Below are 13,900 nucleotides of genomic sequence, written 5' to 3'. Positions count from 1 at the left end.
CTCCAGTTGTTTTTTTTTCGCCGAAGGTTGAGAAATGATATATATATATATATATATATATATATATATATATATATATATATATATATGTGTGTGTGTGTGTGTGTGTGTGTGTGTGCGCGCGCTGTACGCACGTTTATGCATAGGGTTAGGGTTTGCTGGGCGTTAGGGTTAGGGTTTGAAAAAAATTCGCCCCCCCCCACTCCAAAGTTCTGGATCCGCTAGTGCCTACATTATCTATCAATAGACTGAAGGCAAAATTTAATTTAATTAAAAGTAGTAGATTAGTTTGAGTATTTTATTGTAACATTACAAAATTGATCTAGACATTTGGAAAAAAAATCTATACTTTAAGTCTAGAAATTGAAATTATAAATCTTGAACTTGTCTATATAATTTTAAACTAGACCTGGAAATTCTAGATCTAGAATCTACAATGACTTTAATTAGAATATAAATCTAGATCTAGTTTTAAAAAACTAGATCTAGTGTAAAAAAATCTATATCTAGTGTAAAAATCTAGATGTGATCTAAATCTAGCTATTATGTCTTCTTTAATACGAGAAATATGACGAGTTTTAAAAAGCATTAATACACTGAGATCTTTTTGCATTTCATTTGAAGAATTCAATCCATATGATATCAAAAGAAAAAAAATCCAATACTTCACAAGGCCTAGCTAGAATAAAAAATGTCATTATCAATACTATCAAGTTGTCTAGGGTTTATAGACATTGATGTACAGAGTCATTTTAGCTTTTAATTTAAAGAATTACCTCCATATGACGTCAAAGAAAAATATTCCATTACGTCACAATGGGCTAGTTACACTAAAAATGTCTTTATTAACATGAGAGAGTTAACGAGGGTTTATAGAAAATGGTGCAACGAATTCTAATATGATTGTATTGAAAGATTTATAAATAAAATAAATAAAGAATTTTAAAAATATCTGATTATTACAAATTTTCAGAGCATCCGGATAGCACAATGTGTTGCCGCTGCACGAAATTTGTTGAATAAAAGTTCATATAAAAAATGTGCGTGATATTTACATACAAAATGCAATCTTAGCTTTTATAAACGAATATAAATGTTTTCTATTAATTTTATCAGCTAGTTGATCAGAAAATAATGTTAAATATTTTTTGTATTTGTTGTAAAAATTTCTTGTACATTTAAAAAATATATTTGACTTGGTGATACTGAAAATACAAAAAATAAATTATCTTTCCTTGTTAACATATTGTAACTTTACCTCCCTTAAATGTATGAATTGTTTTAGAATTGTTTTTTGTTTAATGAAAAATCTTGAATAATTAATTTTATAAACTAAACAGTTTGCTATCAGAAAACTTCTTCTTCTTCTTCTTCTAGCCAGCTTTATTGCTGCTGAGCTATGAGCTCTTTTGCAGAATGTGCCAAGGAAAAAAAGTGTGCTGTTTTCTTCAGTTGTTCAGTACAGCCGTACAGGGTGTTGGTTATGTTGGGCTGTAGTGGAAGTGGGGTTTGCCTAAGGTGGATTAGGGAGGGGCATTCAAAGAGGATATGGTTTACGGTTTGAAAGGGGTGGGCGCAGTGTCTGGAAAGGGGAAGTTGTGTGGTGTTTATTTTGTTTATGTGGTAATTTAATAGTGGTGTGTGTCCTGTTCTTAGTTGGAAAATTGTAGATTGTTCTTTGCGGGGGAGGAAGTTAATACTGTCTAGTTTGTTAGGCGTAGTCATTTCTTTGTACATGGCTCTGCCTGTGTTTCCTGATGCTCATTGGTTGAACCACTCCTCTTTGTGATTGTTGACTAACATTGACCTTAGGGTGAGGTAGTTAACAAGTCTATCTGGTTGTTCCATAAATGAACCTACCTTTGATAGCTTATCTGCCTTTTTATTTCCCATGATGCCAATGTGTCCAGGGATCCACTGTAGTGTGATATTGATATTTAATTTTGATATCATCTGATGGATTATCACAATGAGTATTGTCAACTCTCTTGGGCTGTTTGAGGTGTTGCTGTTAAGTGCTTGCAGAATCGATTGGGAGTCTATAAAGACAACAATATCTGATGGTGGTTGCACTCTTTCATATAATTTGTTTTCCACTGTCTGTAGGGCTATGGTAATTGCCTCAATTTCGGCTTGGAAGTTTAAGCAGTAATCGCCAAAGGGTGCGCTTATCTCAAAGTGTTTATTTTTGGGGAAACCAGGAAGGCACCAAGACCAGCATTGATGGTGGCTTTGAAAGACGATGTATAAATATGGATAGCTGTTTTTTATAGCTTCAGTGGATTTGATTCTTTTGTTAAGGTGTTATTTAGTAAATGTGTTTTGATGGTTGGTTGTTTGTAGTTTAGTCCGGGTGTAATGTTTGAAAATCTGGTAATTTTTTCTCTGTTATTGGGTAGGTGGTGTTTTAGGGCTAGTTCGTCAGTAAGTTGGATCAGAGTCCTTTGCTTTTTTTTTTGGTTGTTTTTCCTATTTCTCTGTGTTAGTAATTTATTTGGATGATCGTCCTCCAACCTTCTGTATCTCTCAATAGCTTCTAATGCTGCTCTGTTGCGCCTTAACTTAAGAGGTTTTATATTGGAGTCTATTTCACAGGCTGCTGTGGGAGTAGTTCTCATACCTCCAATAATTAGCCGCAAGGCTTGGTTTTGGATTGTGTCTAATGATGATTGATAGGTTTTGTTGGCAGCTACTTGTATGGAGAGACAGTTATCCATTACAGATCTGACGTATCCAGTGTGTAACTTTCTTAGGGTTTTCTTTTCAGCTCTCCATGATGTTCCTCCTAGGTATTTTAGTATGTTTAATCTTTGTGATGCATTTTCTTTTAAATCTGCTTTAAATCTGTTTTACACCAGGATATGTTGTATTTTCTTCTTTATTTATTGTCTGTGAGTCTATTTTTAGGATGTAGTTTCTTTTTGCTGTTTTGTTGTTGTGGCTAAAGATTGAATAAACTGACTTTTCTTTGTTTATTTCCATTCTCCATAATTTTGAATTCGTGGAGATAGTTGTGAGGGCTCTATTTAGTTGGGATCTAGTCAGCACTGAATATTGCTCTGTAGTCCAAATTAAAACGTCGTCTGCATAAAGTGCGTTATTGACCGAAATGAGGGCTGGGAGGTCATTCATGAAGATTAGAAAGAGAGTGCAGCTAAGGACTGAACCTTGTGGTAGTCCTTCTTCCAAACGTTTTTTTACTAGAGATGGCACCTTCGAATCGGGTTTGGATGGTTCTGTTTTTTAAGAATGCTCTGATCCAGATGTACATTTTTCCATGGATGCCAATTTATTTTTTTCATCTTCAAAAATAGACCTTTTCTCCACACTCTATCATAGGTTTGCTGCAAATCTATAAATACTGCTGTAGTGTGGTTGTTTTCATGAAACCCTTCTACTGTGTCCTGGATAAAACGAAAGAGGTGGTCTTCTGTTCTACTTGCTTTCCTGAAGTCAGCTTGTGCATTGTGGAGTGAGCAAGTACTTTCTAGCCACCAATGAAGTCTGTTATTGATCATTTTCTCTGCCATTTGGCCAATGTTGGATGTTAGAGATATTGGTCTGTAACTTTTTGGGTCTCCAGGTGGTTTATTTTTCTTTAAAATGGGTATTATGTTTGCGGTTCTCCATTCCTGTGGTATGTCTCCAGTTTATCCATGTATGGTTGATAAAGTTAAGTATACAGTTTTGGGCCTGTGGTCCTAGTCCCCGGATCATTTCATTTGTTATTTTATCGGGTCCAGGGGATTTTCTTGACTTGAGGCTTTTTAGGGCAGTATTGAGCTCATGTGGAGTGAAGGAAGTGTCAAAGATCTGACAGTTGACTGATGGAGCTTTTTCTTCTTTCTTTAAGATATTACTGAAGGCCTGGTCCAGTTGTTTTCTTGGCTTTGACTTGTTAATGCTGGCAAAATATTTATTGAAGGTTTCAGCCTTTTTAAGGTTTTCTGTTATTATGTCGTCAGTGCCTTTTATAGGTTGGGGGTTTGTTATTTGTTTCTTTCCTGCTAGTCGGTGCAGAAGGGTCCAGGCCTTTCGACCATCCTTGTTTAGATCTAGTTGTTCACATGTTGTGGTCCACTTTTTCTTTTTTCTGTTTTAATTTTGTATCTTATAAGCCCTGTCAATTTGTTGTACGTTGTCTTGTTCTCTCTAGTAGGGTTTTTTTTCTATAGTCTTCCTGGCCATGTTTCTTTCTTTTACTAATTTATCTAATTCAGGTGTCCAAAAAGGTTTGTATTTCTTAACCTGGCCTCGAGGGATGTGTTTGTTTGTTTTGCAGCTTGTACGATGTTGGAGACTATAGTTGTGTAGGTTGAGTTGACGTCTGTCTCCATTATGTTTGATAGTCTTGTGTCTGTTTCTTGTGAAAAAGCTGCCCAGTTAGCTTTTTTATAATTCCATCTAGTTGTTTTGCTGGAATGGTATCTACCTGGCGTTCCAATATTGAAGAGTATAGGCCTGTGTTCACAACCTATGTCTTCAAGTACTGTTATTTTAGAAGAGTCAGTAATGTCTGTAGAGATAAAAGTTAGGTCAGGTCTACTAGTTGTGTTGTGTGCTCTGTGGAGGAAAGTTGGAGGTGTAGTTTTGTTTTGCAGAAGTTGTAGGTTAGAGGCATTTGTTACATCCTCTATTTCTTTGCCACGCTTGTTGTAGTGTGGGTAGCCTAGGGAAGGTGTGTGTGCATTAAAGTCGCCAGCTATTATTGTCCTTGTGTAGTGTGGTAGTTGTATGTCTATTTCTGCTGTTGATGATGGTGGGCAATAGTAGTTTTTGATGGTGTACTTTGTTCCTCCTCTCCAAAGAAGTATTTCCTGCGTGTCGATGTCTGTATTGTTCTGTATTTGTTGTACTGTGGCTTGTGTGTCGTTTCTTATGAGGGTCATAATTCCCTGGCATTTGGTGCAAAGGCATCTGTACTGTGTGTAGCCTGTGATGTTTATTTTTTCTTGGGCAGCATCTTGTATCTTGCAATAGCGCTATGTGTATATCATGCTTCTTGAGTATGTGTTGGAGTTCTGTTGTCTTGTTTTTTAGGCCTAAAATGTTGAGTAGCAAAAGGTTTAGGTTTTTGCTGCTAGTCTGTTTTTTATTTCTAGTAGCTGACTTATCACAGGCAGACCTGTAAGAAACTGCCATGAGTTCGTATGGATTTTTCGTTAAAATCCTTGGTATTTAGTGTAGGCTGGGTGTTTCCTCAGGCTTTTTTTTAAATATATAGTCCCCGCATTTGCAAGTCGCATTGCATGGTTAAAGGATATTCTTCATTTCTCTTCTAGTTTTTAAGATCTGAGTGAAACGGACGGACAAAAGGACATTTTGTACAAAAGTAATATCGGCTTTACCCCTTACTGAGGCCACTAAAAAATATTATATGTAACTTTTTTGGTAATATATTTTTTGCTTCTCTTTTTTCCCCAGGATTCTTCCGCCTGCAATGTAATCTGCAAATTGTTTGTTGTTTCATTTTTTTTTATTTTTCCTTGTGATGTTCTGTTTACTTATTATTTCAAAAATTATTTCAATATTTCTGATAATATATGGATATGTCTTATAGTTACTTTTTCAGTTGTAATATTTGTCTTCTTTTTAACGCTATTTTGCATAAGTAACAAGTTTAAATATGGTTCTGTTACTATTTGTCATAACAAACCATGGCACTTTATAATTCTTGTTTGTCTGAATAGTCCAATGGTTATTATTTGGTCTTCAATATGTAAAGAACAGATCCAAAGCTGCAATTGTAAGACTTTCTTGATTATTTTGATATCCTTTATTTTTACCATTCCTTCTTTTGCCCTAACATTTGTAGTTGTGACATTAGTAACTTACATAATGTACCAAGTTGAGTCTGTCTACACTATTGTATCTGGTTTGGCAACTTTTCTGGTCTATGTACAAGATTACGAAAGTGGTTTGAGGAAAAAAAACGAACGATGTTTGAAGATAATTACAGAAAAAATTTGGGAAAATATCTCAGACAACAAATTGAATGAAGCGTATTTACATTTTTATGATGGAAATAAGCCATCTAAGAATTTCAAAAATGGTAAGGTTCTTTTATATGTTTTACATTAATGAACAATCAAACCTTTAAACTAATTCTTTATTAATTTTAAATAAGTAATTAAATTATGTTCTAACATTTTATATAATCTCCTAGTAGTTGAAAGATATGGAAATTGACTAGCTCATTTTATTTTCTTTGATGTTTTTGTATTAAGAAGACATCATGATATTATCAAAACAAAACGGTGTGAAGACGGAAATACAAAAACATCAAAGAAAAAAAATCTCTCTCTCTCTCATTCTCTCTGTGTATATATATATATTTGTTTATTTATTTATTTATATTTATATATGTTTATATATCGGTATAATATTGTTGTAAATCTAAGGCAGGCAACTCAACAAAGTTGTACAGTAAATAAATAAGTGTGTTTATTTACCAGAACAAACACATTACAGCCCTCTGCATTCTAAGAGTCTCGTTACTAATTAAACCAAAGCTCATAGCAGCTCGCCAATACCTGGATCCACCTCAAACAAGTATGTTTCCGGATCCTCCCCTTCATTAATCAGAGCCTACCGATGACGTGCTTTCATTATGTCTTTATTCCTTTCAAACCGTTTTAAGCGTCGCCATTGGAGCTCTACTATTAGTTTCTTCAGTAAGCCTATCCGTTTCATATATGTCATTATGACATAAAATCCTACCTCCGTTGAGTCGCCCAATCCCACTTCTGACACCAAGTGTGAACATCTAAGGCAGGTAATTCAACAAAGCTTTACAGTAAATACATAAGTGTGTTTATTTACCAGAACAAACACAAAACAACTTCTGCATTCTAAGAGTCTTTTTTACTAATTAAACCAGTCCTTTCATCAGCCCACCTGAATACGGACCAACGACAGCCTTCCTCGCTTCGCTCCAGGTCCCCACTACAGTCTTCAACAGTCTTCAGACAGCACAAAAGACCGCTCTTTAGTTTCCAGCAATTCATACTTTCCACAATCACTTGATAAACTGTTTTTTTCTCTCTCTTAGCGTCTTTTCTGTTCTTGTTCAATAGTGCGCTCGTACGCACCACAAGTACTGGTTCAAGGCAGGTTTACAACAATATATATTCTTACCATTACCATTATTTACCACAAAAAAGAATAAAGTCATTTGATTGAAAATATTACATACAATTTGTGAGTATGTTTAGTATGTGGTTAAGTGTTTGTACACATGATCAATGTGTGGTGAAGTAATTGTGAGCATGATTAGTGTGTGTTGTGATATGTATAGAGGTGATATGTTTGTGGTGTTATTTGTCTAGACATGATATTTTTGTGTTGTGATTTGATAAGACTTCATTTGTTTGTTTTGTGATTTAAGTAGACGTGAGATTGTTAGATGTAATTTAATAAAAGGTGTTATGTTTGTAGTATGATTTAATTAGACGTGATATATGTGATCTGTGATTTTTTAGACGTGATAAGTTTGAGTTGGTTAAAGCTTTTAATGTTTTACATGCTTCCTTGCTTTTGCTAACTTTCAAGCTGCTATCGAATGTGGTTACTGAAAAAAATTTTAGCCGATTTAATTAAAAGTTTTAACCAACACAAAACAAGTTAGAACCACGGTGATTAGAAACAACGATGGAACTCTTCTGACAGAAGAAGCAGATGTGCTTACAAGGTGGACAGAATATTGCAAAGATCTGTAGAATTTTGAGATACATCTCATGTACACTCTATTTAACAAAAGACTTTAAGATAACAGAGAACTTCGCTAAGCTCCGATTCTAGAGTTAGGTGTAGAGGAAGCAATAAGATCACTTAAAGTTGGCAAGTCGTCAGAAATTTTAAACATTACGACTCACATATAACTAAATATTTTAGGACAAAATGCCAGAACATATGGATCGAAAAAAAACATAGTCGAAAGAAAGAATTGACCCAATCATCAATTATTCCATTTCCCAAGAAAGGAAACTTGAAACTGTGCCGAAAAATATAATACGATTATACTGATTAGTCACGCAAGCAAGATATTATTAAGAATAATTCTTAACAGACTCAGGAGAAAAGCTGAGATGGTCTATTCCGAAAGACAGGCAGGCTTCAGAGCAGGTAGAAGCAATGTTGAGAAAATATTTCACATTTTACTGTTAAATTAAAAATGATTCAACACCACAAGAAACTGGTACGGTACATAACTTCCAAAAAGAAAGCTTTTGGCCGGATTTTGGCATGATAGCATGCGGCAAGTGATGAGAGAGTTGACCTTAAGTGGGGAGATTATTTCAAATCTGAGGTCAGTAGATGATATAGACCTAATTGCAGAAGATGTAGACCAGGTACAAGATCTTAGCTCAAAACTGGATGCTGCACCTAGAGCAGTTGGTATAGAAATCATTGCCGAAAAGAGCAAAGTATTAGTCTGTTGTGGAGATAGTTGCATACAATTGAATGACCAAACATTAGAAGAATTCGACTTATTTAAATATTAGGATCAAACGAAACGAGATGGTGGATTAATAACAAAGATAAAAGCTCGTTTAAGCGTAGCTTCAGCTGCCATAACCAAACTGTGGAAAATATAGAGTCAAATCAGCTTCCCAGTAAAATTAAAACTGTATATGTTTCGATAGTAGTCTGTGTACTCCTATATGGTTGAGGAAAATCGGACAATAAATGCTCAGGCTGAAAGTAAAATCCAAGCTTTTGAGAGTAAATGCAACAGAAAAATGCTGGGTTTCAGTTATCAGGAAGAGAAGACTACTGAATTTATACTTTTACAAGTCAACACTCTGGCTGGCAAGAAGGAAGAACTCCTCAGTACTTGAAAAGACAAAATTGAGCTGGTTTGGTCATAGTGTACATGACTCACAGTCAAAAGTCATCCTTCAAGGTAAAGTGAGGGAAGCATAGAGAAAGAAAGGATCGTCCTAAGAAAAGCTGGCTTTACCATGTAAAAGTTAAGAACAGCTGCTGACCGGTAAAATAAAAGGCTTTGATTAGTCGGACTGTCACAGTACCCCTGCGACAAAAGTCAAGGGACAGGTGAGATGAGTTGATATGTTTGTGGTGTGGTTTAAGTAGACATGATATGCTTGTGGTGTGATTTAATTGGATAGTGGGAATGAGATGTTATAATCATTGTATGATAAGGTGTTTGTGGACATAACCATTGTATCATTTGAGTTTGCTAATTTGTTCGATGTGTGGTGAGTGGACTTGATTTAGCTTGTACCTTAATTTTTTCACTTTAAAGGACAATTAGAAGTTGAAAATTGCATTCCCTTTATTATAAAGGGTACAAAGATCTATGTTAAAGACTCACTGGTCTATCACTTTCGACGTTATGAAAAGGTAATAAGCATTTTGTTAGTTGATTTTTATTAGATTAGCATTTAAAAATCTTATGCATCTGAATTAAAAACTTTTAAACGAAAATGATTGCTGTTGCAGGACTTGAGGATGTAAATTTATGTTAGGATATGTTTTTGGCAGTGTCATTAACGCTTCGTAAAATGTTATGAGATCAAACCCTTTGTGCTTCCTCCCTCTCAGCCTCTGTATGAGTTAAGGTTGAGCACTTTTAATTTTTTATATGGAAACGTCTGAAGCTCATGTAAGTAAACATAAAAGAAACTTTCGTTAAAGAATCAAAAGAAAAAAAAAAGCAAACAAGTCATATACAGTGTGATGCAACAGAGCAGTGGAGTGCTCTATGGTTTAACACATAGAGCAGTAAAATAGATCATTGGGATTATCTAGATTTGAAAAAATAAAGCATTATGGTGATGTATAATCATGAAAAAATTAATCAAAAGGTCTTACTGCAAGATGGATAAGATGATATTGTGGTAAAAGCAGAATCGGATCAGTACTGGGGTGTTCAATGATATTATATATCTTCCCTCTCAAACATTAATATAGAACAGGCTTACTTTGTGTGACTATTTAAAAACTATTTACAGTTGTTCTGCACATGGTGGTGGTAACTAGACGTTACAATTGAATAACATTTTTGTAAGAACAATTTTTTTTAGAAAATGTTGAAAACAATTAATTACCATATTCATTACAAAAGTTTTATTTATTATTTATAAAAGTACACACATCTTTAATAGAATGTGTACTTTAGCATATAGTCATTGATATAATCTTAACATTTAATTATGTTACTATGCTCTGGTTACCTTTCAATTCCAATCACCTAAATCTCTACACAAACCTTATAACTAATTAATGTACTGAATGGTTGATGTTTTTTTTTTATTTACTCGAGTGTTATCAAGCACGAGCTTCTATTCAATATTAGATGACGATCGGATGTTTACACGTGAATGAGCTATCTACCTTGCACTAAAAAAATTAACATTTAATTTTAAACCTAACTGTATCTATACACATTTTAAAATAAGACGTTTCAAAAAATATGTTTAAATGGATTTGTTCAGCTTACTTTTGTCTGTTGTGTGTGTTTTTTTAATGCTCTCAAGTATAATATAATTTTTGTCATTTTTTTAAATATATTATTGTTGATGTTGTTTGTCATGTTATTTTTTTTATCAAACTTTTCAAAATTTGATCTCTGTTCCCCAGTTAATAATTAACCTCGTCCTGGCGGCATCATTTATTGTGATAATAATTATATTGGTGATATATATTGGAACTTGGGAGTTTATTTCACCTACTAATCAAATGTTCTTCACAAGCTTTATTGGCTTACTACCTTACCTCTTCAAAATAGTCTTCTATAAAGGCGACAGCGACTGTGATATATTCTTTGAAACAGAAGAGTAAGCTCTATAGAGGTTAATTATCAATTATGTTTATATATAAGTATATATAAGCAAAATAAATATATATTTACAAAGTGACTCGTAAGTTGTTTTTGTTTTAATTTAACAGATTCAATGAAAAACTTAACAGATATAAAGAACAATTTGAAGAGATAAGAGAAGAAAATAACCAAAATGCGAGAAATAGACAAGAATCTATTCATCAGAGAAGTATTGGAGAAAGAAATTCCCATTTAGAAGGAAATGAAGATATTGAAAAAGGCAGCACTGACAAAAAAACGAAAAAGTTAAGAAACAAAAGTCAGCAGGTAAACCAATACCTGAATCTAACGTACCAAGACGAAACTAATCCTTTGGATCCTAGTCAAAAACAAAGATATTCCTAAGCACACTGGCGGATCGAGGGTTGGGGTTGAATTGTCCTAGTTTTATGAAGAAATCATAGTTTGTGAACAGAATTAGTTAAATATTTATATAATATAAGCTACTTATTAATATTTGAAACCATTTATACATTATGTCAATCGCCCTCCGCCCAATCGTACAAACTAATACTTTGTCTTGTGTATTTTAGTTAAGAAATTTAAAAAAATGTCACTAATATAATTCATATATGCTATAAATTAAATTCTTATATCGAGTCGTCACACCCCTATTCTTTAATGCAAAATACAATCATGAACAGAAATTTAAAAAAGGAGCGAAGACTCTTACTCTATAATCATTTTCACTCAAACGCCCCATTTCAGACAAAAGCATGACGTTTTAAAACAGAATAGTCAAATATGGCGACAGAGTTAATGTAATTGCACATGAATTTATCATAAGTAAGAAAGACTTTGTTTTGGAAAATGTAGAATTCCTATGAAAATTTTCAGTATAATAGTAACAATTGAGATGATTTCTGAATCGAAATTTTTTTTTTCATTGTCTCATTTTTTTAAAACCTTTACTTATCTGATATTTTTCTATTGCATAAATACATTTGGTACTATAACTCACAAATTTATGCTTGAGGACCTAACAATGCAACAAATTCAGAGTAGAATCTGATTGGTCTACTTCATTTCTCCTCCGTTTTCCGAAATTTGTTTGTCCAGAGCATCGAATCATAGTTCTATAGCAAAACGAAGTTACAAACAGGTCCATTGGACAAGTGTATCACTTAAAATGAACTTTTAAAAAAAAAATATTAGTTTTCGAATATATTTTTTTTCGGCGGCGATCCTCAAAGCCTTAATCTAAATCTGTGGGGTATCTTATCTTTACAAGGAACAACTTGGTTGTATTTGCAAAGTAAGAAAGGACCTACAAATTCATATATGAATATTATTTAAGTACAAAATTATTCAAAAGGTTCTTGAAAATTAGATATTTTTTAGCGTTTAACCATCGTTCTGTTGATGTCTTATGCTGACCAAAACAAGACTACAATAAGAGGTCTCGCTTAACATGAAGATAATATTACGATAAATACCTATAATAAAGATATACTTACGTCACTTGTGCATCAATTGTCAGTCACACTTCAGGATCGGCCCCTTGCCCCCAATGATCTGCATTTTAAAATGGGGTGCATAGTGATATCAGGAGAATGCGTTTCTGAAGATGAGAATGCAATAGAACGGTTGGCGTCGTGGCTTAGCACCGTACCCCCAGAGGGAAGCTTGCAGAGCTTCCCCAGGCCCCCTAACTGTCAAGAGAAAAGACACCAACATGACTGTTTTTTGTTATTTGTATTTTTTGCCTTAGATTGAGAAACACTGCTTTTTTATTCTCATATATGTGTGTGGAAATGCGTTTATACATAGGGTTAGGGTTTACTCAAAAGTTCTGGATCCCCTAGTACCTCAGCATCTATGTCTTCATAAATTTAATGTAAACATTAAAAAACCACTATGTAGTCTGAGTAGTCAGTCAATCCCATTTACTTCAGCCTGGTAAAACTGGATATAATAGAGATGTAGGATGGACTTATACACGCACAGATAAGGAAAGTATACATATAAGATATGTTTGAAAGAAACTGACAAGCTAAGCATACACTCATGGAATTGTTTTTTTTTTCACTGCAATTTTTAATATCTTAAATAAATATTCATGCGAATGCCCAAACAAGCTAAAATGTAATTTGAATGTTTCTTTTTAATGTAGAGTATTTTATTTATTGTACACGAGTATACACTTAGCTGTCTTAGCGAAAATTTAAAACATTGTTTAATATTTTGGTTTGTTAATTAAAGTTGCCTTTTCAAATAATTTTCCAATAATAACGTTATAAGTAAAGTGAATTCGTGAATATAAAAATTGTATGAATGTTGCTATTAAAATAGCTAATCGATATTGAGAACTAGATCTAGAGTCTAATATAGTTTTCGACTTAAATTAAACTTTGATTCAATGGTTTAAATTAAAGAAAATACATCTACTTTCACTAAACATTTTTGATTTCTAAGTTAAAGATTGAATTTAAGGATTAAAAAGCTTATTTATAATGTTTAGGTTGGAATATTTAACATCACCCATATAGAGTCTCATGTATGTCAACACGGTTTGCAACTATAGCAAACGAATGTATTTTAAAATGCTATAGAAAATGCTTTAGTCTAATTCTATCTAAATATTAAATAAATGGACAATATTTACTATGTTCATATGTTAAAGTATAAAACGTATTTTTGTATCATTTCAGTGTTGAATTAGATCTAGGGTTTGAGAGATTTTAAGTTCTGCGTATTATATATATATATATATATATATATATATATATATATATATATATATATATATATATATATATATATATACGCGTCCATATCTCTATTGTTATAGTTATAAAATTATATATAGTTATATTGTCATAAAGTTAGCAATTATATTATTGGTTTGATTATGTGGTGTTTTAATGTTGTTTTTTAATAAACGTGTATACAACATTATCGGTTTTTCGTTTTAATCTATTTATGTTTGATACTCAATAATCAAATACTGTTTGAAATATTAGCATCTCTTAGTTAGAGTGTGAAACAAATGATGAAAAAGATGTTAGACTCTTGTTGTAAACTAAAGTTCGCGGGATTTCGAAAGGGGGTTGT

General features: G+C 33.1%; 1 protein-coding gene across 1 annotated transcript; it reads left to right on the top strand.

Annotated features, from left to right (window-relative positions):
- Positions 1 to 84: 84 nt before the first annotated feature.
- On the top strand, positions 85 to 13,741 carry LOC129926000 (uncharacterized). The gene is made up of 4 exons (XM_056027620.1): positions 85 to 6,052; positions 9,269 to 9,366; positions 10,606 to 10,802; positions 10,915 to 13,741. The coding sequence occupies exons 1-4, from the start codon at positions 5,695 to 5,697 to the stop codon at positions 11,189 to 11,191; spliced, it is 930 nt and encodes a 309-aa protein (XP_055883595.1). The 5' UTR covers positions 85 to 5,694; the 3' UTR covers positions 11,192 to 13,741.
- The last annotated feature ends 159 nt before the right edge of the window (positions 13,742 to 13,900 follow it).

The sequence above is a fragment of the Biomphalaria glabrata genome, chromosome 4 (assembly GCF_947242115.1).
Source record: "Biomphalaria glabrata chromosome 4, xgBioGlab47.1, whole genome shotgun sequence".
In the NCBI taxonomy this organism is placed as follows: Eukaryota; Metazoa; Mollusca; class Gastropoda; family Planorbidae; genus Biomphalaria; species Biomphalaria glabrata.
This window is presented reverse-complemented; position numbering and strand designations above follow the sequence as displayed.